Raw genomic sequence first — 23,720 nt, forward strand, 5'->3', positions numbered from 1 at the left:
TCACTTCTTGTGGACGATATTTTTCATTTCATCTTAGTACAGACCAGCCAGCTACCTCTTTTTTCCTCCGGTGCGTGTAAATGTATGTGTGAAGAAATGAAGATGGGACGTTTCGGTGCACGTTTTCCCTTCTCAATACCGTATAAATCTGATCCGATCTCCCATTATGGACCTTGGTTTTCTGATGCATTCCACATGCCTGTGTGCCGAAAGTGTCCTGCAGCATTTACATTTCCGTCCTTCAAGTATGACCGTTCGATATATCTGACCGTCTCTCCTAATCTCTATCTCGTTATACTCTGTACACACGACACAGTATTTTCATTACCATATTCATTACCATATTCATTACCATATTCATTACCATATTCATTACCATATTCATTACCATATGCCGCTGCTCGTGCCCAAACCGATCCACGCCGTTGATCTGTCCCAAGAAAGGACAATTACAAGTAAACGAGCTCATTCGAGGTCCTTTGTCCAAAACCATCACGGCACCAAGACATCCCTGACATCACAACTCTTCCCGTTGGGACACACGCCCGTCCTCCCCAGGTCCTTGTCCCTCGGCCCCGTAGGTCCGGCGACGTACTTTCTCTCCCCAAATACGTCGATCTGGCCTGGCGTACTATCAGGGAGCTGATTGTCCCCCCACCGTCCCGCAAAGTTCAACCAACCTACCGGATCTACGCCGTTGTACGCCTCGAACACCCCCGTGGTGTTGTCGAAGCTATACACGTACGCGTCCACAATCGGATCCCACGTCGGCCCCTGGTCAGTATGGTCGGTCAATGGACCCGCGACTGTGTTCAAATCAGGCAACGTGTGGTCGTGCGGTCCCGGGATGGCGTAGTTGGCGTGCGTCCCGTTGGCGACGTACACGACGGGCCTTACGCCGTCGGGACCCTTTTGGGTCGCCGCGTAGGTGAACGCCTCACCGCTGCTGTGCTGCGAGTAGTACACCGCCGTGGGTGCGCCGTCGACGAACCGAACCATGGTGTGTTCCCAGTCCCCCACGTGGTCGCCGAACTCGAGTGTCGGCGTCCCCAGGACCCAGTTTCCCTGGTTGTAGGCGTAGAAGTAGAAGTAAAACGCGTCGAGAGTGTCGTTGGGTTTGGCCACCGTCACCACCGCGCAGCCGACGATGGAGGGTGTGCTGCCATCGGCTTGCGGGCGGGAGCCCCTAAACCAAGATGGAAGTGCCTGGATGCCTTCGTTGGAAGTCAGGTACACGTTTATGCCGCCGTCCGCGAAGGCATTCAGGCCATCGAGGTTGGACAAGGTCAAGGCTGTAGGCGGCGTGATGGCGTTCCCAAAGTCGTCTTCAGGATGCGTATGGGCGATTTGCGCCCCTATGTCGCTGGGAAAATATATTTCCGTGGAGCAAAGGTATGCTACGGGCGCTAGGTGTAAACAAAAGTTAGCAAAAGGTTTTCTCCTGCAACGCCTTTGAATCAAGCGTTGTGTTGTACTTGTCGCCTACCATATTGCCGAACAAAGTCTGGAACGTCTCGCATCTGATTGTTACCCAGACTAGCCAGAGGAAAGGAAAATGATAGACTTGCAAGCAGCAACAGAGCGAAACATAAGTGAAACATCTCGATTTAGTTCAGTGCGCACAGGGGAAGGGGGACGCTCAAGTCTAGCAAGGCCAGCTCTGCAAGACATCGTATATATAAGTGTATCAAAAATGTTCATGGGTCTGGAGAGTCAGGAGTGAAAGTCATTGAAAGGTTCTCAGAGATTGTAGACATGTGCATGGAAATTCGGCAGAACCCTTGTGATCATCATCTCCAGGCCAGTGGTCATGCGGTAAAGCGTCTCAGCTTCTAAGAAGAGCAAAACGACCGAAGCCGAAGGCAGCAGAAGAGGGCGTCGCATGGTTTCTCTGGAAGTAGCCATCAATTTTCTTGGAAATTCCAGGTCAGAAGAACCAGGGTTGACCTCGACTCTTGACACAAAGAGCTCTTCATGGTTATGATAGGCGTCGCTTCGAGGTGATGTCTGCGTCAGGCAATCTCCGAGACCACCGCCAATCAACGTGCAGCAATAAACCACCGTGTAAAAATCAGCCGTGGCAGATGGGAACATCGATGTGAATATAATGTCAACGTGCGTGCCATATCCATTGCGATTCGTAGAGATCTTGTAACCAATTTGATCAGTAGACTCACCTCTCGAGATTGTCGAGGGTGGTCATGTGGTTGATGGTTGTCTGTATGAATTGGCACGTGAGAGTACAATATCCAGATGCCATATTCGGGGTTATCACGACCGCGAGTACCAGGGAGATCTGTCCTCGGAAACAATTCAAAGATGCGCAGACAGAAGCAGGAGAAACGAGCTGACAAAATTTGCTCAAGTTCGATATGATCTTCGAGTGCACTTCGCTACCGATATCGACCGTGCGGTCAAATATGTACAACTGAGTCTGGTCAGACTACTTTACATCTTGCACTCCAGCCTCGATCCTCCTCCGGTCTGTACTCGAATGTCCATCTACCAGACTGTCTTGTGGCCAAAAAGCATGCGGGTCATGCCGTACACCGAATAGGCCAAAGAGCCGATCAGCAAAGTGTAGTAAGGGTAAAGGATGTACGGGCTTCGCGATGTCTAGAGCATGAAAGGTTAGCAATCTCATGGCCTCGCAGGTTCAACAGCAGAACAAGAAATGAAGAAAGCACAGATGCGCCCGGGTTAGCGGGAGTCAGCAAGGTTCCCTCCGGAAGCACTCCCATGTAGCCGTGGTCGAGATTCTTAAAGCGATGGCAGAATTTGAGGAGCCGTAATGCGGCAGCCCAATTCTCTTCCGAGTCGATGCGTCTGCATACATAATCTTGAGGATAGTGAACTGCGTAGTGAGAAATGCAGCAAGCCAAGCTCGGGGTCGGGTGTGCAAGACGGAACCACTTGATGCCGCCCACTCTGCTATAGCAACATATCCAGCTCCTCATTTTCATCCATCCGGCAGAATCTCGAGGTACTCATCGAACGATTTTAGGGTAGGCGTAAAATTTATCACTAACCTTCCACCATTGTCTTTTTCCATCGTGGTTCTGGAAGAGGCGTTGGTAGTATGGCACTCGGTTCTCGCGCATAACAAAGCTGTACACATTCGAGTCAGCATAATCCCTCCATCGCATGCGTTGTGCACTATTGTCTGCTCCTAGGAGTAGTTGTGTAGAGAAACTGGTGTGGAAAGACTGACCCTTTCATTTGAGCTGGGGATTGTCTGAACACGCGGGCTCGGGTGGCCTGCATCATGCGGGCAGCTGTAGGAGTAACCATGTTGTCGGCTCGGAAGATTGAGATCGATCGTACTGAGTGTTGACAATGTTGTAGCTTGCAAGACCAACTGCGATGACCGTCAAGTCGAGGTTCAGCGGAAGGAGCTTGTGCCAAGCCCAAAAGCTTCAACACGTGACTCGCTGTATTGCTCGTAATGGCATCTCCTGATCTTTTTTCGAACTCCTTACAACCGCATTGGGCATCGTAAAAGATGCATCTTGTATCACCGAAGCCTATTTGACATTTTCAGACGCTCTATCAGAGTGTTGGCCTCGACTTTGATCCTATTCGCTACATGCGATTAGCGACACGAGGTCTTCTTAGACGGCCGAAGACATGTCTTCACCACGCACCTCGATTTAGAGCATGTGCTTCTGCAAAAGATGCCTTTATTCTGCAAGCCGCACGAGAGCTCTTCGGGTGTCGGCTTCAAGATGGCTCTTCTAGACAATATTACTCTTCCTCTACCAGATCTGGAGTCAATTTCTATACTCAACAGCAAGAGTTAGAATGCGGCACTCAGCACCACTCCAGGGACGATCAACAGAGCAGAGAATGGGAATGCTTACTTGAGGATGCATTCATCCACGGCATTCGAACCAAAGAACAATTGCGCCTTGAGGCGGATATTGGCCATCAGAGATACATTGGATCACGTTTGATTGATAAGCCACCGCAGCGTCAGAATATCGAGTTATGGCATCTCTTAACCCGAACGCAAGCTCTGATGAATGGGCACGAAGGAATCAAAGCAGTCTGGCGTGGAACTATGTATCGCGGAGAATTGATTCGCTTCGACGATAAGGACCCTTTGGTCAATGCTCTGTGGTTCACCTTCCTTTCAGCCGGGAGCATTGATTATCCTTTCCTCTCCCAAGTCTGCAAAGCAGCTCTCAAATTCAAAATGATCAGGCCAGCTTTCTTTGCCGAGGTTGTGGGTGCGAGTCTGGAGGGTGAACAACCAGAGAATGCTTCGAAAATTGCAAGGTGGTTATTGGAACCTCAATATCGCATATATCGAGGCCGAGAAGATCTTTTGGCCGCGTTTTCGGCTGCTTGCCGCTCAAGCACAACATCTGCTCTTCGTCATTTCTGCAACATCTACGACCTCGTCCCTAATGCACATATCTACGACGAAATTATCCCAGGACTCTGGGAATCAAATCGTGCCTCTGATGCTTTTATGATACATGACTATTTAATTTCAAAACGAGATCTGCCAACTGTTTTCGAGGTTCTGGTGCCATTCATCAGGCACCTGGCAACTCAAGACAAACAACTCGGCAGCTTCCTGGGACCCCTGAGCGCGTCCGGAGCTTCGTTCGAGGCACAAGCACGCCGAGAATGGTCACGAGCAAAAAGCAGGGTGATAGGCTTCTCTCCTGAAAGCATGAATATCGTGGCCAGCAATGAGTTAGGCCCCACGCCCAAGAAGCTGAGCGACGAATTCATAGCTCGAGCTTTCGCTACCCGCGCATTTTCCTTTGATTTTGCGGTCAACAGCCTTAGGCTGATTGGTCTAATCGAAGTTGGACCCGTCGCTCTGCGAGAAATAGCAATCACGTCACACGACAACACTATGTTGCATGCCAGGTTTGAGAAATTGAAGGAACTCGAGATCGACACCGGATCGTCTTCTTTTGGACAGATCATCCAAAGATTGTGCTATTCAGGCAGGTGGGAGATGATCCAGAATATCGTCAATACAGACATGCATCATGAAGTCTTCGAGGACCTGGAGTTGCAGGAGAAACTCTTGCTAGAGTACTGCCGGATCAAAGACTGGAAGCAGATCAATCGTACTTTGACAATTTTGTGTAAAGAGAGCCTCAACGAAGAAGCCGAACTGCGCTCTGCCATGCTAATGGTCAAATCAATGCTGCTTGTCGGTGATTGGCCTGCTGCTGCCACCTTAAGCAAGAGTTTACAAGAGCGTAACAAGGTCTTTACTGCGGCTCTACCGTCGGCCATTGCCAGGATGTTGCGACCCAAAAGCATGACTCAACTTATTCGATCAGAAGGGTGGGATCAGACCGCATTTCTGATTGGAATGCTTCAAAACTTGCTGGTCTCTGGTGCGTCCTTTCCGGTGAAGCATTGGCGAGATTCTCTGAGCGCTTTGGGCCAGGCAGGCCGTGTCAAAGAGCTCGAGGCTCTCACCTACTGGCTAGCAGAAGTCTACAGGGCGGGCGGCTTGTACGAACAAATTTATAACACCACCCTCGCTCGCCGCGATTCCAATTTGAACTCCCTGTTCAACGCATCATTTCAAACCGCTTTGATAAAATGGTGCTTCAAGCCTCGCAAGGGAATGCGCAATGTACCCCCCGAGCAATGCCTACGTTGGACCCGCATATTGAAAAAGCTTCGCGATACCTATGGCGTCAAGATCGAGGAACACCGCATCCGCTGGGCATACATATCCAATCTTCGTTGGATTTTTGGGCCTGGGATGTACTACAAACCAGAAGGCTGGATGAGACGGTACAAAAGGACTGCTCTCAAGCGCTACTGGAACATGTACGACAGGATGTGGGACATGAAGCCGGCCAGAATCATCGATGCGTACGATAGAGTTGAGGTGGTCTTTCTGCCTCGTAAACAGAAGGCTAGATCTCGTGGGGGCAGAAGACGGACTCTACCTGTGAAAGAGACCGCTATCCAGGCAATGTCGGAAGATGTGGTTCAGTATAGGGATATTTTCAACCCGTCTTGGGATGATTATAGGAAGTGAATAGATTGCACAGATGGGATCAATAGAGCAATAGGTGGTGAACCATTTGCACACGTACCTCTTTTTGAATAGACACAAAGCAGCGGCAGAAAATATCCGCCAAGACACACCCACACCACTAAGGAAGATCACAGAAAATCACGCCGCTTCAATTTTTCAGTTTCCCGGCAACCGGCACGATCACGGCCTCTTCCGACGCTAACGCTATCAGGCTAGATCTGGAGCGTGTCACCTTTAAACAAGTCCCTGACCGGTAAGCCTCAACTTCATTGTTAAAAATATTGCGAAGAAGGGGAAAACAGGCAGAGAGACAAAATGGCGGAACTCGAGGCTCTGTGCGTACTTGAGAACCAGCAGTGGCCTGGCCGCCGCGTGGAGAAGACGTATAGCAAAAAGAAAGGATCACGGGTGCCATCGAGAGACATGCACTATGATCTCTTTGGAGGGGGCGATGAGAACGCGATCATTGAGAAGATGGATCAACTGACAGTCCAAGATGATGCAGTCAAGCCGAATCGACCTACTGAGAAAGCCTCTGAGCCATCGCAAAAGCCACCGACGAGACGCAATCCGCATCTTCGGGGACGACGGAAACCAACATCATCGAAGAAAATGGCGGTCAGTTACACCTGTGAAATAACACTTTTCCACCGTGTGGACAGGATGCCTTCAGACACTACTAACACGGCCTTCTACAGAACCTTGGACCGAACAAAATGCAGTTACTTGCACCACTCCTCTCACTTGTTGACCGACAGGTACAAGACTTCCAAGAATTCGGCCGAAGCATGGGACGGAAATTTGTTTGCACCAAGCTCGGTGAAGGCGCGTACGCCGACGTCTTTGAGCTCAGGCCAAAAGACGCCGAGGAAGCCATCAAGGTCGAAGAGCGTGGTGGACTCGTGATCAAAGTCATCGCCTTCGACGTGGAGAAATCGAGAGAGGCGGACGACATCGCCGACCTGGAATCCATCACCCGAGAAGTTCAACTCCTACTCGCCCTCGACCGCATGCACGGTTTTGCCAGATGTCGAGGCGTCCACGTTGTCAGTGGAAGCTACCCCGACGTCCTTCTCGAAGCGTTTCGCAACTTCAAAGCCACGGGCAGCCCGGACGCACAGAACCGCGACCCGACCGAAGTCTTTTCCTCCGACCAGACCTACGTTCTTATCGAGATGGACCACGCCGGAAAATGTGTCGGAAGCATTTCCACTCTCTCTGCATTTCAAGCATACGACATCTTCTGGAAGACGGCCATGATTCTCGCTAGTGCCGAAGAATCGGTCGAGTTCGAACACAGAGACCTACACACCGGCAACATCTGCTGCAAGGCGCGAGCACGATTGGTGAATGGTGGTGGCACCGCAACAACAACAACAACAACAACAACAACAACAACAACAACAACAACCGACATTGATGAAAACCTTGTCCAGAACATGACGGACGAACCCAAGGCCAATCTCGGCCTCTCCAACCTCCACGTCACCGTCATCGACTACACGCTCTCCCGCGCCCGGATCCAAAGCGAGACTGGAGAGCAAGTCATCATCGCCGACCCGATTGTGTATTGGGAAGACAACGACATCGTCGGCAACGACGCGTCCGACCAGCGCCAATTCAACACCTACCGCAAGGTGAGGGACTGGGCCAAGGCGGTCGAGGCCACGACGGAAGCCCTGGCGGAGATGCAGGAGGGCGAGGAAAAAAAGGCGGTCATCGACAAATACCAGCGGTTCCTTCCGAAAACCAATGTCATGTGGCTTTGGTACTTTGCGAGGGAGCTGTTGGCGAGGAGGGGGAGGGCGGTGGCCGGCAGCAGCGGCGCCGCCAGGAGACTGCAGACGGCCCTCTGGCGGAAGCTGGAGGCTGTGGCGCTATACCTCGACGCCGTCCCCACGCTGATGCCAGAGGACGTTGCTGAGCTCCTGGCGAGCGCCGTGCAGTTTGGCTGGTTGAGGCAGGAGGACGTGGCGGCGTACAAGGCCGAGCTGGAGGAGTAGAAAGGGGGGGGGGGGAGCAGGAGGGGAGGGGAGCAGGAGGGGAGGGGAGCAGGAGGGAATTGTGTGGTGTGTGGCGGTGGTGTGTGTGTTTGAGCATAGCGTTGCATGTCATAGCATAGCATAGCCAAGGCGTTTTTAGAACGAGCGGGAGAACAGAGCCCAAAACATGAATGATAACGATGTCTTGTGCCTTGTGTGTGGTTTTGATCCCTTTGTCCTTTGTTGCGGACTGTGCTGGACACAGGTTGCACATCATTGACAACACCGTTGAATCTAGGACTGTGTCCATGTCTGGCACCACATCTGTTTGGACTGCCCTTCACAGTGACGGTATCCCGAGCAAGGCACCAACGGATGATCATTATACAAGCTACCATGTCTATCAAAACACCCACCCATAGCTAAAGACAAATTTGACCAACCGCCAACCTCCTCCCAGATGACCGTAAAAGAACAGCAAAGCATCCAACCTCAGAAACGATCTAACGAGCCTGGTCGTGTTGGAATATTTCCCACAGGACCATATCGTGCAGATCTGAATGATCGCCGTCGAAGAGCGATTCATGCCGAGGCCCCATGCCTGCCCTCCACCTGCCTTATTGCTCCAGAGGAATGTTTAGGCGAGTTTGCGGTTGAGGCTCTGGATGAGCAGGAGGATTTGGATTTGGGTTTGGGCCGTTCGACTCCGTGTCGTAGGTCTGGACCATCTCACCGTCTTCCGTGTTGAATCGAGCATTGTTCGTCACCTGTGCACGTCGCTCTCTGGCGGCCTGGTCGTGTCGTTGCTTCGACATGAGCCTTTGGTGCTCCTGGCGCTTATGGATCAGCGGCATCTTGTTTTGGATCTTTTTCAAGAGCTTCTGCATGAGGGCTTCTGGCCACTCCTCCACTCCGTGGAACAGCGGCAGGAGGTCGTCAATCAGCGTTGGCCAATCATGTAAACCCAATACCTTTCTTCTCAGTATGAGGTCATTGGGAGGATATTTCCGGATATGCCATTCTAAAAAGCCTTTCGACATCGGTTGGCCAGTGCTTTCTCGTCTAGATTTAGCCTTGTTAGCTCACGGCGCATTCCAGTTGGGAACATATCCAAAACGCTCCTCCCTACAACAGACTGATCACATACCAGGAGAAGTGTTTGTCCAACCTCGAATAGACATCCGTTTTGGCGTTAAGTCTCCCCTCCATATTGACCGCCCGCCTCTCTCTTCCTCGTCAACACCAGGTGGTTGTAATTTCACGTGATGACGCGCCAAAGGCCGATGATTCAACCGTGCCGCGGGAGTGTCTATTTTAGAGCGTCAATACTCCTTTATTGTCCCCTCGACTTTGGTGCAAGTGAATTGGTGGAGCAGAGAGGCCCAGACCCAGTTCAATTATCGTCCTGGATCCTCTCGTCCTTGCTCCTGGTGAGCTTAACAACATGAAACGTTCTCCTTACAAAAGATGAGTTCTCAGGCAGCAATGTCCAAGGGCCCCCTTTTACACTCACCTCGGAAGGGTTGACTGTATGAATTCAGCAGCATTGGCGAGGTCGACCAGTCTGCCCGAATCCATCCAGCAGCATTGACGAAGAGAAAAGGCCTGACTGAATTGATTCAGCAATGGATCCAGTGACTGGATGCTGGATGAAAAGTGGACATCGCCTGATGCGGGAACGCCTCGCCCTTATCACATTCCAGGGTCCTTTATTGATTACCTTGGGCGCTGGACCGTAGTAACCCGTCTGGAACAAGGCCTATTTTACAATACGAAGTATCCAGGTAGAAAGTCGTGCATGATCATAGGATATCGGCTAAGGAAAACTGCTTATTGAGTTGGTTTCGTTCGCGTCTCTGCGGCATCGAGGAATGGTCCTCGCTTCCGTAAATGTGCATCTTTCTAAGAACCATATGTTGCAGATTTCGTCATCGCACAAGTCCCGCGTGTATGGTTCGTGGTGTCTCTGGCACCAAGGGATCTCATCGATCAAAATGTAGATATACATTCAGGTGTTCTCAAGTGCAATTGAAACTATGTCCGTGAGATTACGCCCTCAGGGGTCGTAGATACTCCACCGTTGTCTTCTACGGCGCACCGCACTGCCCATATCAGACCTCGTGACCCTCGCCGCACCCTATCGCCGGATGCCAACAACGTGATGCACCTGACGGTGGCAACGGAGCACACCTTGTGATTATCCGGCGCGAAGACAGATAGGTGGACGACTTGGGCACCGAAATGACATCCTAAACACACGGACCACATATATATCAACGACGGCCGTTGTCCGTCCGTCTTCCATGCATGCCCAGGCCCATTGACGCCGAACCCCAAACATTCGAACTACAGGAGTTGTCCAGCATGGGCTGGATAAAGAGTCTCTTCGGGTCAAGACAGGACTATGAGCCTCTCCAGGACGGTGCGGAAAGAGACGACGGCAGCAATAGTTCACACGATGAAGATATTCCGGGCGAGGAGATGGAGGCCGCCGCGTTCTCGTGGCTCGAGTACGGCATCTTTCTGCTCCTCGGGATAGCGATGCTCTGGGCATGGTATGATGGTCCCCCTGGACAGACCCGAATACCTGGACTAACAGCATGCCTTGTAGGAACATGTTCCTCGCAGCCGCCTCGTACTTCGAAAACCGCTTCCGCACGAGTCAATGGATCCTCAACCACTTCCAGGCCGCAGAGATCTCGGTATCGACCATCACGAACTTGGTGTCGATGATAGTATTGACGGAACTACAAAAGGGGGCATCATATCCCAAGAGAATCTCGACCTCGCTGCTCATAAACACCGCTGTCTTTGGGATGCTCTCGCTTTCCACGCTGGTACATGCGCCTGCGGGTGTATACTTTGGATTCCTGCTCATAGCGATCTTCTTTGCTAGTTTCTCTACGGGCCTTATACAGAACGGACTGTTCTCGTTCGCGTCGGGGTTCGGGAGAAGCGAATATACCCAGGCCATCATGACCGGACAGGGTGTTGCGGGAGTGCTGCCACCGCTGGCACAGATTGTTTCGGTCCTGGCGGTTCCTCCTAAGCAATCAGACGATGCAGACAGCGCGGATGTCTCGCCCACTTCGGCGCTGATATACTTTTTGACCGCGACGTTGATTTCCATGGTGTCGCTACTGGCGTTCTTTTACCTCTTGAGGCGTCATCCACACCACAAAAACATGCCTTCCGCGGCAAAAACTACCGTCGACGGAGCTTCCGAGAAAGACCTGCTCGCGGACAATGGCAGAATTACAACGAGTAGCCAGACTGAGAGCGGTCATGGCGAACGTCCATCTGTTCCTCTCAGGATCCTCTTCCGCAAACTACCATTTTTATCGGCCGCAGTCTTCGTCTGCTTTGCTGTTACCATGGTTTTTCCGGTCTTCACAGCCTCGATCCGTTCTGTCAGTGGAGTCGATGCTGCCATTTTTGTACCTGTGGCTTTTTTGGTCTGGAACCTTGGAGACTTACTTGGGCGTCTGTCAACATTATGGAAACGAATTTCACTAATGCACTACCCGTTTGCGCTCTTCTGTCTGGCCATGGCAAGACTTCTCTTTATTCCACTTTACTTTTTGTGCAACATCAAGGGGAAGGGAGCTGTTCTGAGCAGTGATTTCTTCTATTTGGTCATGGTTCAATTCTTCTTTGGCCTTACCAATGGGTATCTTGGCAGTGAGTGCATGATGGGAGCTGGAGATTGGGTTGCGCCCGAGGAACGCGAGGCCGCTGGAGGCTTTATGGGACTCATGCTCGTTGGTGGACTTACGGTAGGCAGTCTGCTCAGCTTCTTGCTTGGCGACGTGTAGAAGTGTTGAGACATGTCTCGGGCTCTACCGACACGTGATGTTGGTGGCGTTGACAGAGGCTGCTGAATCGCAGGATTGAACACAGCCTCGCTGTCAGGATCGTACTGTATAGTTGGCCTAGTGTTGGCGTCCTCGTACAAATAGAATGTGTTTACGATGTCTTAAAACTTGGACCGCTCAAAGCCCCGTACAAACTTGCTCGGGCCAGCCCTGCGAAAGCATTGACTATATGGCGCGGTCGCTTGTGCTTTGACGGATCGGCTGAATGACGTCCTGGTGCAATATCGTCAGCCTGGTGGGGGACGTGGGAAGCCTGAGGATGAACCCCTGAAATCCTTCCCTTCTCGCCAAGTCCATCTACATGCATGATGCACTACAGAACGCACTTCGTGCGGATAGTTTGTGAGTTGATGAGCTTGGAATAATGGGGGTGGTCGTACGGAGGACGGAGTAATTCTACCTAGGTGGCCAATTACCTCTCGAAACAGCATTTTCGTAGGACAAGGACGAATGGCACATGCTGTATAACCACCTTCCGTGTCTAGCCCAGACAAAACAAAGGAATCAAGTAACGAAGATCAAGTGTCAAATAGGCAGCCTCGTGGCTCGTCGAGGGAAACGGCACAATAGTCGATTGACTGAAGTGGTGACAGCTTGCGACAACCCTTCCGGAGAGCCAGATGGTTTTGCATGTGCATGATGGGAAGACGTGTCCATGCTACGGAGCCTCCAGTGGTTGGTCGACCGAACGTATCGAATCCTTTTGAAGTGTCAGGAAGTCCGATGAGTTTGTTGTTCTGACTTGCCATATTATAGCAATGATCATCGTGGTTGTCACTGTCACGGAGGTGTGATGCGTTGACTCGTACATATTCGTTGTCGGAGTTGATGAGGATGCATGAATCATCAATCCGGGTCGTTCCTTTGCATGGAAGCCCACGGACTACCGTACCTCCAGTTCAAACGTTGATGGTATTATTGGTTACTCCATCAATCAAGCCTCTGTTGTGAGCACTGAAAGCTGTCAAAAGCCCAACGCGGGAGCAATCAAAACAAATCACGTGTCACCGATGGCTAGCGTCGGAGCGTCGGCGAGTCGAAACTCCGTAGCGCGTCAACTTTAGTCAAATGGCGTTGGACTATATTCAGGTACACCAATAATAGCGCGAGGCTTTCTACAACGGTTATCCTTGCACAGTCCCAGGTACAGCAGGTCTCCTCTCTCTGTACGGCTTCCAATAGCCTCGCATCGCATCCCTTCCAGCCCTTGCACCTTGTCGGGACTGCAGAGAAGCACCAGCTTGGTGTTTTGCAAAGGAGGCGCAGGCTGAAACGCTGTTGATCCTGTGAAATTGCACTCAGCAAATCTTCAGAATTGGTGGTGCTTCGTCTCCGTACAGTACGGGTGAAGTCGTACTCGTACTGTACTCCGTACGGGGGGCCCTTCAGACCACACACACACACACACACAGAAACATTTAGGCAGCATCAGAGCAAAATCTTACCAAGAAAAGACTCCTTACAAGATGCGTGCCAGCCAAGAAGATCAGCGGCAATCGGAAGTTCATTTACTTGGCTGACTTCCTTGTGCCAGCAAGTCATACTCCGTACTCCCTATCCCAGGAAAAGTTCCAAGGAGGAGGAAGCGCCGCCCAGGCGTCGATCGGAGCCTGTTCCTTGTCAAAAAGACCAGCACCACTCATCCACAGAGAGAAATGGGACGGGCAAACAGACTGGAACCATGGACCTACTGTACCTGATGGACTCGTATCCCCCCATCCTTTCGGGTCGTTTATGCACCCCCTGCATCCAATCACCTAGCCTTGTCACACTCAGCTCTGGCTTTTTTACACTTTTGCGCTTGCAAATGCATGTTGCTATTCTTTCTCGAGCCTGACAAACAGGCAAATTCAGCAGCAGATCCATTTCCGTCCCGTCTCCACCAACCAATCTCTATCCCAAACTCAGCGTTTCAGGACTCCAGGAACAAAATCCCCCCGGCCAATGCGGCTAGTCACTTGCATCTGGGGCCCAGCGCCATTTGATGTTATTCTCCGTCGCGCACTGCTGGCGTTGTGACCATTCGACCAGGCCTGAACCTGATCAGAGCACCCCCGACTGGGAGGGTCCCCGAAAGTCAGCTACACCGCGTGTCATTTTCATGAGAGCCGCTCACTGACTCCGTACTTCTTCCACCAGTTCTTCTACACCCTCCTTCCTTGAACCTGTACTCGACAAGTGCTTACGACACTCTTTCCCATATTCTCTCCTTGTTCCTGTCCTGTCTGACCCATTGTACTTCGATTTCCTTCCCGGTACACTCTATAGTTCTTCGCCTCATCAATACTACTAGTACTCCTCCTCTCGCTCGTCATCCTCGAATATCACACCTCTACCACATTCACTTCTCTCCCAAACGATCATTCACTCGTCTCCATACCCACACTCTCTTCTCTTTCGCTGGACGAAGACACCCGTTCAACCTACATCCGTACAAAGTAACACAACAGAAGCGAAACCAAACAAGCTACCTCCCAGTCTTTAGCACGCAGCACCCCACGGTTCTCCTGTTCGCACTCGACAAAATGTCTCAACGTCAGACACCCTCAGTCTTTGTCGCACTTCTCCTCACCGCCCTCCCCTCAACGGCACTAGCAATGCCAGTATCTCATCTGTACAAGCGTAGCATGAGCACCGGGGCCAAAGCCGGTCTCGGTGTCGGCATCGCAGTTGCAGCAGTCCTCGTTGTCCTCATGATCACCTTCTTCGCCATCCACCTCCGCCGTTCTCGTCACTTGGCCAGAATCAATCAAGAGCGGGCTGTTCTCGCTGGGGAAAAGAATACGGACGGATCAGACAAACCGGACAAGTTCGCCCCCGAGCCGCCAAAGGCAGGCGGCATTCCCAAACGAAACAAGTCGGTCAAGGACCGCCTCATGGGCCCCATGTACCGAGGCAGCACGATCGATCTTATGCCTGTCCCTAGAGCGCACATGAACGGTGAGAACCGACAGAGCACCTTGACCTTGGGGGATTCAGACTCATTCATCAACAAGCCTTGGGCCAAGGGTGACAGCTCGCCCAGACCGAGTTTCAGCAGCAAGCGGGCGACAAGAATGATGATGATGATGTGAGCAGACTGAGTTTCTGTGTCCACGTCGTTGGCAAATCATTGTGTGTTTTAGTCGAGTATATTCTTGCAAAATTATACTATACCCTATGTGAATCCCTCGGGTGTTACTCTTCTCATTCTAGCTCGTTGCAAGGATTGAGAGGACACAGTTGAGGAGGAAGCTTTACTTTGATTGTGTTAGGCGCAGGCAGGTGCTTGGGCGTTTTTTTTTAATTTGTGTGTTGGAAAAGAAAAATAGGGGGAAGCCTGGACAGCAATGGTTCACGCCGTCCCCCGACAGATATTCATCAGGTTGGTAGGACATGCTACTTGGTCGTTCGCCCGTTGTGAAGGGCAAAAGAACCACTGGAACTGGCCATGGCTGCAACAATGGTTCATTCCTGGGATCCAAATATGTTGGAACATTGTATTCGGTATGGACATGGGAAGGTCTCGCGGCAAAGGCGCGTGTGTTGCAAAGATGCGATCTATCTAGAGAGGTATGGGAGGTGACTATATCTGGTACCCCAAGGTAACGATCAACAAGCAATTGGAACTTGACGGCTGAAAGGGATTTTGTTTTGTTATGTTATCATTACACCTCACTGGGGAAGGTCAACAGGTCATTGTACTATGCGTCTTGTGTTTTCACAATCTACCAAAATGAAACAACATTGAACTCTTGATGGTTACTGGATAACATTTTTTGTCCTCTTTTTCCTTCGACAATACAGTGCCCAGAATATGCTCCGGATCAAGGTATGTACATCTTTGCAAGGCCAAGTGGAAAGATGAGAGCTGCAGTACCTCGGGACCGAGTATGTTACACCACCTCGCCTTTCACCAGGGCTCCCCGTACGTAAAGTATTCAGGCCGTATCATGTGAAATCTGGGGTATCGTTCGGTGGAAGAACTCTGTACGGATCTACCTGGTTTGTGTTGTTCGTCTGTATGCATGTTTAATGTTGCACGAAAGGGGGAGGAAGAAGCATTGAAGGATTTTTAGTCTGCAGTGTCACCTTCTACAGTAAGAGGTTGATAATGTACTCCGTACTACCATACCCATTTAGTAGCATTCAAGACATACACATATAGAGTGTTTATCAACATTCGTCTTTTTCAACTACTACTCAGTATATCCTGTAGGTACGGAATACTACCCGAGAGGAGCCCTTTTTCCGTACTTTTATCTTCCTACTCCATTTTCGTACTCCATACTCTGAATTATGGCGGTGTAGAATCCACAATCATTTTTACGGAGTACTCCATGTTGATAAATCGTTAATATTCCAATTCTCGTTCATATTATTTCTCGAGTCTGTACAATAGAAAAAAAAGGCCTTTGAAGAGACTTTACCTAGAATTGTACGGTGCGACTCTAGAATATTTCGGAGGATCTTTCACGACATCCAATGCCACAATCGACTGTGGTTTCCTAGACTTTTTGATTTTGTTTGGGTGGTTGAGTTTATTCTTGCTACCACGACGACATCTTCTTCTTTTTGTCTTTGTCTCTTCTCTCTTTTTCAAACAAATCAAAAGACATTCGTATCAATAAAGAAATCAAACGACCACAAACAGAAAAAATGTCAGGTCAACAACAAAAGCTCAAAATCGCCATCGCTGGCTTGGGTCGCATGGGAGCCCGTCATGCACAACACTTTTACGCCCTGACTCCTCGAGCAGACCTCGTGGCCGTCTCTTCACCCGAAGCACACGAACTCTCGGCCGCGGAGAAAAACTTGCCAGGAGTCCGGACGTACCTCGACTACGATGACATGTTGGAAGCAGAATGTGCCCGGGGTCTACAGGCCGTGGTCATCGCCAGCGCCACTGCCGTACATTCTGAACAGGCCATCAAAGCCATCCAAAGAGGGTTACACGTGTTGTGTGAGAAACCTTTGAGTACTGGTGTCGAGAAGGTATGTACCATAACCACCACAGCCACCACTACCGCCACCGAGCTCACCTTCCCCTCTCCCTCAATCTCATTGTCTGGGACGGGAAATCGATGGCTGGTGTTGTTCAACCCCAGCCCCGTGGCAATGATCGTAACTCCGTAACTGACCATCATCGTCACGATGTCTAGTCCCAAGCCGTGGTCGATGCGTACACTTCATCCCTCCGACGATACCCATCCCAAAAGGTCGTTTGTGGCTTCTCTCGCCGATTCGACGCCTCTTACCGAGACGCCCACGACAAGATGAGTTCGGGACTGATCGGCGTCCCTTCTGTGTTTCGAAGCCAGACGTGCGACAAGCTCGACCCCACGGGGTTCTTTGTCGAATACGCCCAGTTTTCGGGGGGCATCTTTGTCGACTGTTCCATCCACGACATCGACCTGGCCCTGTGGTTCTTCGGTGAAGACAGCCGAGTCAAGAGCGTCACCGCCGTGGGTATCACGGCCGTGGAACCCGGGTTGAGAAAGTACGACGACCGAGACAACGCTTTGGGTCTGGTCGAGTTCTACGGAGGCAAGATTGCCCAGTTGTTTTGTTCTAGAATGATGGCAGCTGGACAAGAGGATTGTGAGTGACTTTTCTTTCTGTCTTTTGCCAACCCTTCCAAATCTCTCCCTCCCCCCCCTCACCCTACCTTTTCGGGGTCCATGACTTTGATCCAACGGCGAGACGAGCGCAATATTCTCTGGCTTTGGTCTGGCTGTCTTACGCACATTGACTGACTTTCTTCGTGTCTGCTTGATCCATAGCGACCGAAATCACGGGAACAAAAGGAAAATTGGCGATCAACACGCAACCCCAGACCAACTTGGTCAACATTTACGAAGCCACCGGTATCCGGAGAGAAATCCCACCCCACTACTACGGTCGGTTCAGGGACGCCTTCATCACCGAGGCCAACGAGTTCACGGCCTGTTGTCTCGACGACACACCTCCGCCGATGAAACTCCAGGGGGCCGTGAACGCCGTGAGGATCGGTTGCGCCTTGCAAGAGGCCTTGATCAGTGGGAAAAAGATCGAGTTCGATGAAGATGGGTCGAGGGTGGACTCTAGCGGTGGTGGTGAGCTCAGAGCTAGATTGTAGGAATTTCCTTTTCCCCCAGAGAGAATCATGAAGGTGGTGGTACGGGTGGTTTCTACACAGCTGTCGTCGGGTTCAGTCACGATACGTTTGTTTGATGGGCGTTGATAGATTGTTGATTGGTCTGCGTCGGTTTTACACGCAGAAAATGGGCTTTCTTCAAAAAAAAATGCAAATACATATATTAGATAGTAATCAAGACATGGATTAAAAATGGAACGATTCCGTACGTAAGTACATAGTATACAGGTACCTAGAGGTGAGGCGGCTTCCCAAGTGATCACAACGTACTCTGTACATCTTCTTTCAGGTGGGTTGGGCTTTCGAGAGAAGATGATTTAAGCCAAGTCCAGTGTCAACGTACTCTACTAAAGAACAATCGTCTGGAAATGTTTGCAGTTCATTAAATTCAGATCAGTTTCGCAAGCTGTACTCTGAAGGCGATAGCGACATCGGGTCAGTTTGATTTTCTTGCATCGCTTCATTTCCTGCAGCCTTCGTGTTCTGGCAGACACAAACACACACACTTTGAAAGTAGGTAGGTAATGGTCAAAATTATCCGGGTTAACTCATCTCTCATGCGTCTACGGCCTCACCAGGTTCACCTTCCTCTGCTGCCTTTCTCCGTCTTTCTTCTTCTTCTATCTCCTTCAATCTCTTTTGACCCTCTTCGTTGGTCGCGTCAATGACACCTTCTTGCAGACTCAACATGCCTCCTTGTCCCAAGAGCTCCACGATCTCTTCGGCCTCGTCCACACTCATTTTGCCCAGCACGACATTCACCTCGTCAAGGCTACCACTTTCCAGAGCACGCTGGAGGCCAGGTGGGAACCTCTCAAAAATCTCCCGGGATTGCTGCTCGACGGGATCCTCCGATCCAGCTTGTGGCACGTTGATGTGGATCTCGGTGCCAGGCTCGACCGCATGCAACTGGATCTGTTCCACACCCGCCGGGTCTGTGCCTTCCTCCTTGCTGAGCTCTGCTGCTCGGGTCTTGATCCGCTCGTACGTCTCCGCCAGGTCCTTGGTAAAGACTTGTTGAGCTTGGTGGCCTTTCGTGGTGATGCGCTTGAAGAATACGCCGACGCCATCACGACCCAGTTGACGACAATATTGGATCAACAAGCTCTGATGTACGCAGCCTTTTGCGTAGTCGTCTTGGCCTTTCATTTGTGCATTGAAGGCTTCGATCATCAATCCATCTTGTGTTCGCTCATTGACAATTTCTGGATGTTCCGAGATGTAGTGCAGGCATGCTCTGTAGTCGCCCAGCTTGATCTTCGCGAACTTCTTTCCCTCGGGGGAAAGCTTGATACTGGTCTCATCTTCCGCATCTTCATGTTGTTGGAGGAGTGCGTCATCTTCGATGTCCGCCTCGGCACCAGACGAAATGCCCTCATCTGGTGACTTGAGAGCATCCCTGGTCTTAGAGCTCAGGCCTGTGGGTGCGTTCAGCAGCTCCACAGACTCAGTCTTGTTGCTTTGCTTCGGCTTCTCTGTTGAGGTGGTCTTGGCTTTAGACTTGTTGACGGAAGAATAACTAAATCCCTCGTGAATATCTTCACTCGTGATCTTTGCGGTCGCCTCCTTCTCGAGTTCTGCCAATCTCTTCAGTAGTTCTTGCTGCAATTGTTGGACCTTGGTTAGGTGGCCGTTGACTCCTACGACAAAGTCATTGTATCTGTCGGAGGAGTTTTTCTCGTCTACCTCCTTCTTGACTTGATCCACAAGGGCACCCATCATCTTGGAGTACCTTGGCTGCGGCTCTTTCTGGTGTGTATACACACCTTCCGGTGGCCTGGGCGGCTCATCTTTGGCAGGATCGCCGGCGCTTTCAATCAAAGACTGGAAGACAAGCTCCTCAGGATTCTTCGTTGCAGCTTCGTCCTGATGCTTTTTGAGCGCATCCAGCAGAGCATTGATTCGTTCTAATAATCCATCATTGACAATTCGTTCGTACTTGAGGGTTTCAATTTCATGCTTCCGTTGGGCGCGTTGTTCGTGGATCTGTCGTTGCTTCGCTCGAATGAAACTCTTGGTATCGACATTTGGGTGTACCTCAACGTCGGAATCGTCTGAGACTTCGAGCTTGTCCCATTTGTCGTAGGATATAGGCATGGTGGGGGTTGATGTATGTCCGGCGTCAGGCGTGCAGGAATCGTAGACGTAGCCAGAGAAGGGCCTGACTTATCAGTCAGTCGTGGGAAGAATCGAAATGAAAGAGTCTGAACTGTTGCAGTTGTGTTTCCAGAAGATGTTTCTAGAAGTAGCTGCGATTGCTAGAGTGGTTTGACACAGATACCTAAATTGTGGGCGGAATGAGGCTGATTACAGAGTCCAGCGGGCACGAGTGTGCGATGAGCAGCACCAAATGCATTACCTCATGGCTCGAGCCCTGTCTTAATCGGCCCTAACTGCCTCTGGCTGGGTAGACTCGAAGGCTTTGGTGGCTCCTGTTATAGGCTCTCAAGGCCCAGGCGGGGTTAGAAACAAGCTACAGTACAGCTTTTCTCTCCGGTTATAAGCAGAAGCGTCCACAGGCTCATGGCTCCGAGTCGACAAATTGCTCGGGGCTCCATCTCGGCCGCAATCGGTATCCAAGTCGTCACTAACAGTTAAACCCGTGTCTACGACAGGCACCTTTTTCTCCCCTTCTTCCAGTTCTTCTGCTACACTGACCTTTGCAGTTGCGGTTCATGCGCTTCTTCTGCATACTACAAGTCTGCTGCCGAATATGAAGAGGACAATGGAGGCAGTTATATGTCGTTGAATCAATCCCACCCACCAGCTCGAATTTTGGTCATGCACCTAATGCGCAGCTCGCTGCTGCAACCGTTCAGTCCATTTCAACACCATGGTCCAAAATTGTGTCAACTAGACCAGAAACTCCTATTCTCTCTCTATAATTCAGCCCCTAGACACTCGCGGATAACATGGCGCGGCTCTCATATATCTGCGAAACCAGGTCGGCCCGACAACATCCACCATATTCAGCCGATCTCAATCCTGTTCAAATACGCCCCGGCACCGAATCCGGTCACTTCATCCTCCTCCCTGGGAATCGCGGCGCGGGTCAGGTATTTTTCAAAGTCTACTGTGGTTCGGGAAAGCCCAACTCCTGTGATTCGAGAACAATCTAGGTCCAAGATCAACGATGACGCCGATGAAGAGGAGGCTTTCGAGAAATCGGAAAAGGCTGCCCAAGCCTCTCAGGTCAACTTGAGCGCGAGATTATCAAAAGAGGGAAGCACCGTCAAGAACGCAGGCTTTGGTGAAGTTTGGCGGCTGATCAAGATTGCTCGGCCGGAGGCCAGGGTGCTGGTCTGGGCATTCGTTCTCTTGTTGATCTCATCAGGCATTACCATGTCTATACCATTTTCGATCGGTAAGATCATGGATATTGCTACAAAAGGAGGAGCGAAAACCGAGGGCCCTGAAGCTGAAGAGAAGTCGGACATGCTATTTGGGTTGAGCCTGACCACCTTCTACACCGGCCTGGTCTGTATCCTTGCGACTGGCGCAGCAGCCAATTACGGTCGTATCATCATTCTTCGAATCGTGGGGGAGCGGATTGTCGCTCGCCTCCGCTCGAAACTCTTTCGCCAAACATATGTGCAGAATGCAGAGTTCTTCGATGCGAACCGCGTGGGAGATCTGATCTCGAGGCTCAGTTCCGACACCATTATTGTGGGCAAGTCTATCACTCAGAACTTGTCTGATGGCCTTCGCGCCTTCGTCAGCGGGGCAGCTGGTTTCGGCCTCATGGCTTGGGTGTCTCTCAAGTTGACAGGTATATTGGCCTTGCTCTTCCCCCCCGTGGCAATGGCCGCTTTTTTCTACGGTAGAGCGATTCGAAACCTCAGTCGCAAGATCCAGAAGAATCTAGGGACATTGACAAAAATCGCCGAAGAGAGGTTGGGCAACGTGCGTACGTCACAAGCATTCGCCGGCGAAATCCTGGAAGTCCATCGCTACAATACACAAGTTCGCAAGATATTCGACTTGGGAAAGAGAGAATCATTAATCAGCGCTACCTTCTTTTCCACCACCGGTTTCATGGGCAACATGACCATTCTGAGTCTCCTCTACGTGGGCGGCGGGATGGTTTCAAATGGCACCATCAGCATTGGTGAGCTCACCTCTTTTCTCATGTACACGGCCTATGCGGGGTCATCTATGTTTGGACTTTCTTCGTTCTATTCAGAATTGATGAAGGGAGTCGGGGCTGCGTCCCGACTGTTTGAGCTGCAAGACAGGGAACCAACCATATCCCCCACCAAGGGTACGAAAGTCGTCTCTGCACGAGGTCCCATCAGATTTGAAAATCTCACCTTCAGTTATCCCACACGACCTGCCGTCAAGATCTTCCAGAATCTTGACTTTGAGATCCCTCAAGGCTCCAACGTGGCCATCGTCGGCCCTTCAGGCGGTGGGAAGAGTACGATCGCGTCTCTCATCCTGCGATTTTATACCCCGTCGGAAGGACGAATTTTGATCGATGGCAAGGACATTTCGACGTTGAATGTCAAGTCACTCAGGAGAAAGATTGGTATCGTTTCGCAGGAACCAGTCTTATTCTCCGGGACAATAGCAGAAAACATCGCATATGGTCGGCCACATGCTACCAGAGCTGAAATTATGAGAGCCGCAAGAAGAGCGAATTGCCAGTTCATCAGCGACTTTCCTGATGGCTTGGATACCTTTGTTGGCGCCCGTGGAACTCAACTTTCAGGAGGACAGAAGCAACGGATTGCTATTGCCCGAGCCCTGGTAAAGCAACCTGATATACTAATCCTCGATGAAGCTACCTCTGCCCTTGACGCCGAGTCCGAGACTCTAGTCAACGAAGCATTGGCTTCGCTACTTAAAGGCAGTAACACGACCATCTCCATTGCTCATCGTCTCTCCACCATCAAACGTTCCGACACCATCATTTGTTTGGGCAGTGACGGCCGCGTGGCCGAAATGGGCTCTTACAAAGATCTAAGCAGTCGCCCTGATGGCGCATTCACCAAGCTCATGGAGTGGCAGATGAGCGGCGGAGAAGCACCACGCAGCGATATTGAGAATTTGGCAATTGGTGCAGAGCACACAGGGCCGCCCAACGAGCGCGACGAAATTGAAGTCGAATTGGAAGAAGCTGACGAAGTCGAAGCCGATGAGGAGATTGAGGGCAGCAAAGCCCAAGAAACTGTGAAGAAGGCTCTGGAGAAGAACCCGAAGCAATAAACGTGGCTCTAGGAATGCGAGGAGCACTGGGATGGGCGGACTGTCGAGACTCGAGAGCGAAAGAGCTCGCGTATATTGTGGTAACGGCACACTTTGGGAGATGTGTTACTGAGGTCGTATGAATGAAAGAATTCCCAGCTCAAGCAATATCATTACTCTGGAATATTAGTCGATACCAGGGAGTGTATTCATATAAATATCCAAGGTATCTGAAGATATGAAGTACCATATCCCAGATATCCACTCGTACTCGTTCTCACACTCGTTCTCTTAAAAGGACGTGACTTTCACGTGCGAGTTGATTGTATGGCCCCAACAGCTTCTACCCCCCCACCAAAATAAAAAACCGGTCCCTCTTGGTTCCGCTGCTCCCTCGCATTATGATGACAACAACCACAAGGGTCTTTTCTTGTCTCGATCTGTTGCAATGCCATGTGCATTTTTGCCATCCGTTCAGAAAAGGACACGAGCCTCGTGGATTCCTACATTTCCCGTCATGTCACTCTCAATTCTCC

At 50.9% G+C, this 23,720-nt stretch overlaps 10 protein-coding genes across 10 annotated transcripts; 6 read left to right on the plus strand and 4 right to left on the minus strand.

Annotated features, from left to right (window-relative positions):
* Window positions 1-321: 321 nt before the first annotated feature.
* PV06_03098 (uncharacterized protein) lies at window positions 322-2,163 on the minus strand. Its single transcript, XM_016403854.1, has 2 exons — window positions 1,487-2,163; window positions 322-1,406 (listed from the first exon to the last, which is right to left on the minus strand). The coding sequence occupies exons 1-2, from the start codon at window positions 1,599-1,601 to the stop codon at window positions 493-495; spliced, it is 1,029 nt and encodes a 342-aa protein (XP_016264859.1). The 5' UTR covers window positions 1,602-2,163; the 3' UTR covers window positions 322-492.
* On the minus strand, window positions 2,146-3,353 carry PV06_03099 (uncharacterized protein). Its single transcript, XM_016403855.1, has 3 exons — window positions 3,212-3,353; window positions 3,030-3,108; window positions 2,146-2,616 (listed from the first exon to the last, which is right to left on the minus strand). The coding sequence occupies exons 1-3, from the start codon at window positions 3,289-3,291 to the stop codon at window positions 2,503-2,505; spliced, it is 273 nt and encodes a 90-aa protein (XP_016264860.1). The 5' UTR covers window positions 3,292-3,353; the 3' UTR covers window positions 2,146-2,502.
* Window positions 3,354-3,495: 142 nt separating this feature from the next.
* On the plus strand, window positions 3,496-6,084 carry PV06_03100 (uncharacterized protein). The gene has a single exon (XM_016403856.1). The coding sequence runs from the start codon at window positions 3,587-3,589 to the stop codon at window positions 6,023-6,025; it is 2,439 nt and encodes an 812-aa protein (XP_016264861.1). The 5' UTR covers window positions 3,496-3,586; the 3' UTR covers window positions 6,026-6,084.
* A 232-nt stretch (window positions 6,085-6,316) lies between these two features.
* Window positions 6,317-8,028, plus strand: PV06_03101 (uncharacterized protein; the record flags this gene model as incomplete). Its single annotated transcript, XM_016403857.1, has 2 exons — window positions 6,317-6,643; window positions 6,724-8,028. The coding sequence occupies exons 1-2, from the start codon at window positions 6,341-6,343 to the stop codon at window positions 8,026-8,028; spliced, it is 1,608 nt and encodes a 535-aa protein (XP_016264862.1). The 5' UTR covers window positions 6,317-6,340.
* Window positions 8,029-8,318: 290 nt separating this feature from the next.
* On the minus strand, window positions 8,319-9,978 carry PV06_03102 (uncharacterized protein). The gene is made up of 3 exons (XM_016403858.1): window positions 9,521-9,978; window positions 9,155-9,464; window positions 8,319-9,069 (listed from the first exon to the last, which is right to left on the minus strand). The coding sequence occupies exon 3, from the start codon at window positions 9,045-9,047 to the stop codon at window positions 8,625-8,627; it is 423 nt and encodes a 140-aa protein (XP_016264863.1). The 5' UTR covers window positions 9,048-9,069; window positions 9,155-9,464; window positions 9,521-9,978; the 3' UTR covers window positions 8,319-8,624.
* A 202-nt stretch (window positions 9,979-10,180) lies between these two features.
* On the plus strand, window positions 10,181-11,989 carry PV06_03103 (uncharacterized protein). The gene is made up of 2 exons (XM_016403859.1): window positions 10,181-10,562; window positions 10,619-11,989. Exons 1-2 carry the CDS (start codon window positions 10,315-10,317, stop codon window positions 11,820-11,822), a joined length of 1,452 nt encoding a protein of 483 aa, XP_016264864.1. The 5' UTR covers window positions 10,181-10,314; the 3' UTR covers window positions 11,823-11,989.
* A 2,014-nt stretch (window positions 11,990-14,003) lies between these two features.
* On the plus strand, window positions 14,004-15,620 carry PV06_03104 (uncharacterized protein). The gene has a single exon (XM_016403860.1). It carries the CDS (start codon window positions 14,408-14,410, stop codon window positions 14,954-14,956), a length of 549 nt encoding a protein of 182 aa, XP_016264865.1. The 5' UTR covers window positions 14,004-14,407; the 3' UTR covers window positions 14,957-15,620.
* Window positions 15,621-16,267: 647 nt separating this feature from the next.
* On the plus strand, window positions 16,268-18,191 carry PV06_03105 (uncharacterized protein). The gene is made up of 3 exons (XM_016403861.1): window positions 16,268-16,856; window positions 17,024-17,462; window positions 17,645-18,191. The coding sequence occupies exons 1-3, from the start codon at window positions 16,521-16,523 to the stop codon at window positions 17,977-17,979; spliced, it is 1,110 nt and encodes a 369-aa protein (XP_016264866.1). The 5' UTR covers window positions 16,268-16,520; the 3' UTR covers window positions 17,980-18,191.
* Window positions 18,178-20,439, minus strand: PV06_03106 (uncharacterized protein). The gene has a single exon (XM_016403862.1). The coding sequence runs from the start codon at window positions 20,092-20,094 to the stop codon at window positions 18,553-18,555; it is 1,542 nt and encodes a 513-aa protein (XP_016264867.1). The 5' UTR covers window positions 20,095-20,439; the 3' UTR covers window positions 18,178-18,552.
* Window positions 20,440-20,499: 60 nt separating this feature from the next.
* Window positions 20,500-23,459, plus strand: PV06_03107 (uncharacterized protein). The gene has a single exon (XM_016403863.1). The coding sequence runs from the start codon at window positions 20,737-20,739 to the stop codon at window positions 23,203-23,205; it is 2,469 nt and encodes an 822-aa protein (XP_016264868.1). The 5' UTR covers window positions 20,500-20,736; the 3' UTR covers window positions 23,206-23,459.
* Window positions 23,460-23,720: the final 261 nt, after the last annotated feature.

The sequence above is a fragment of the Exophiala oligosperma genome (genome assembly GCF_000835515.1).
Source record: "Exophiala oligosperma strain CBS 72588 unplaced genomic scaffold supercont1.3, whole genome shotgun sequence".
Classification (NCBI taxonomy): Eukaryota; Fungi; Ascomycota; class Eurotiomycetes; order Chaetothyriales; family Herpotrichiellaceae; genus Exophiala; species Exophiala oligosperma.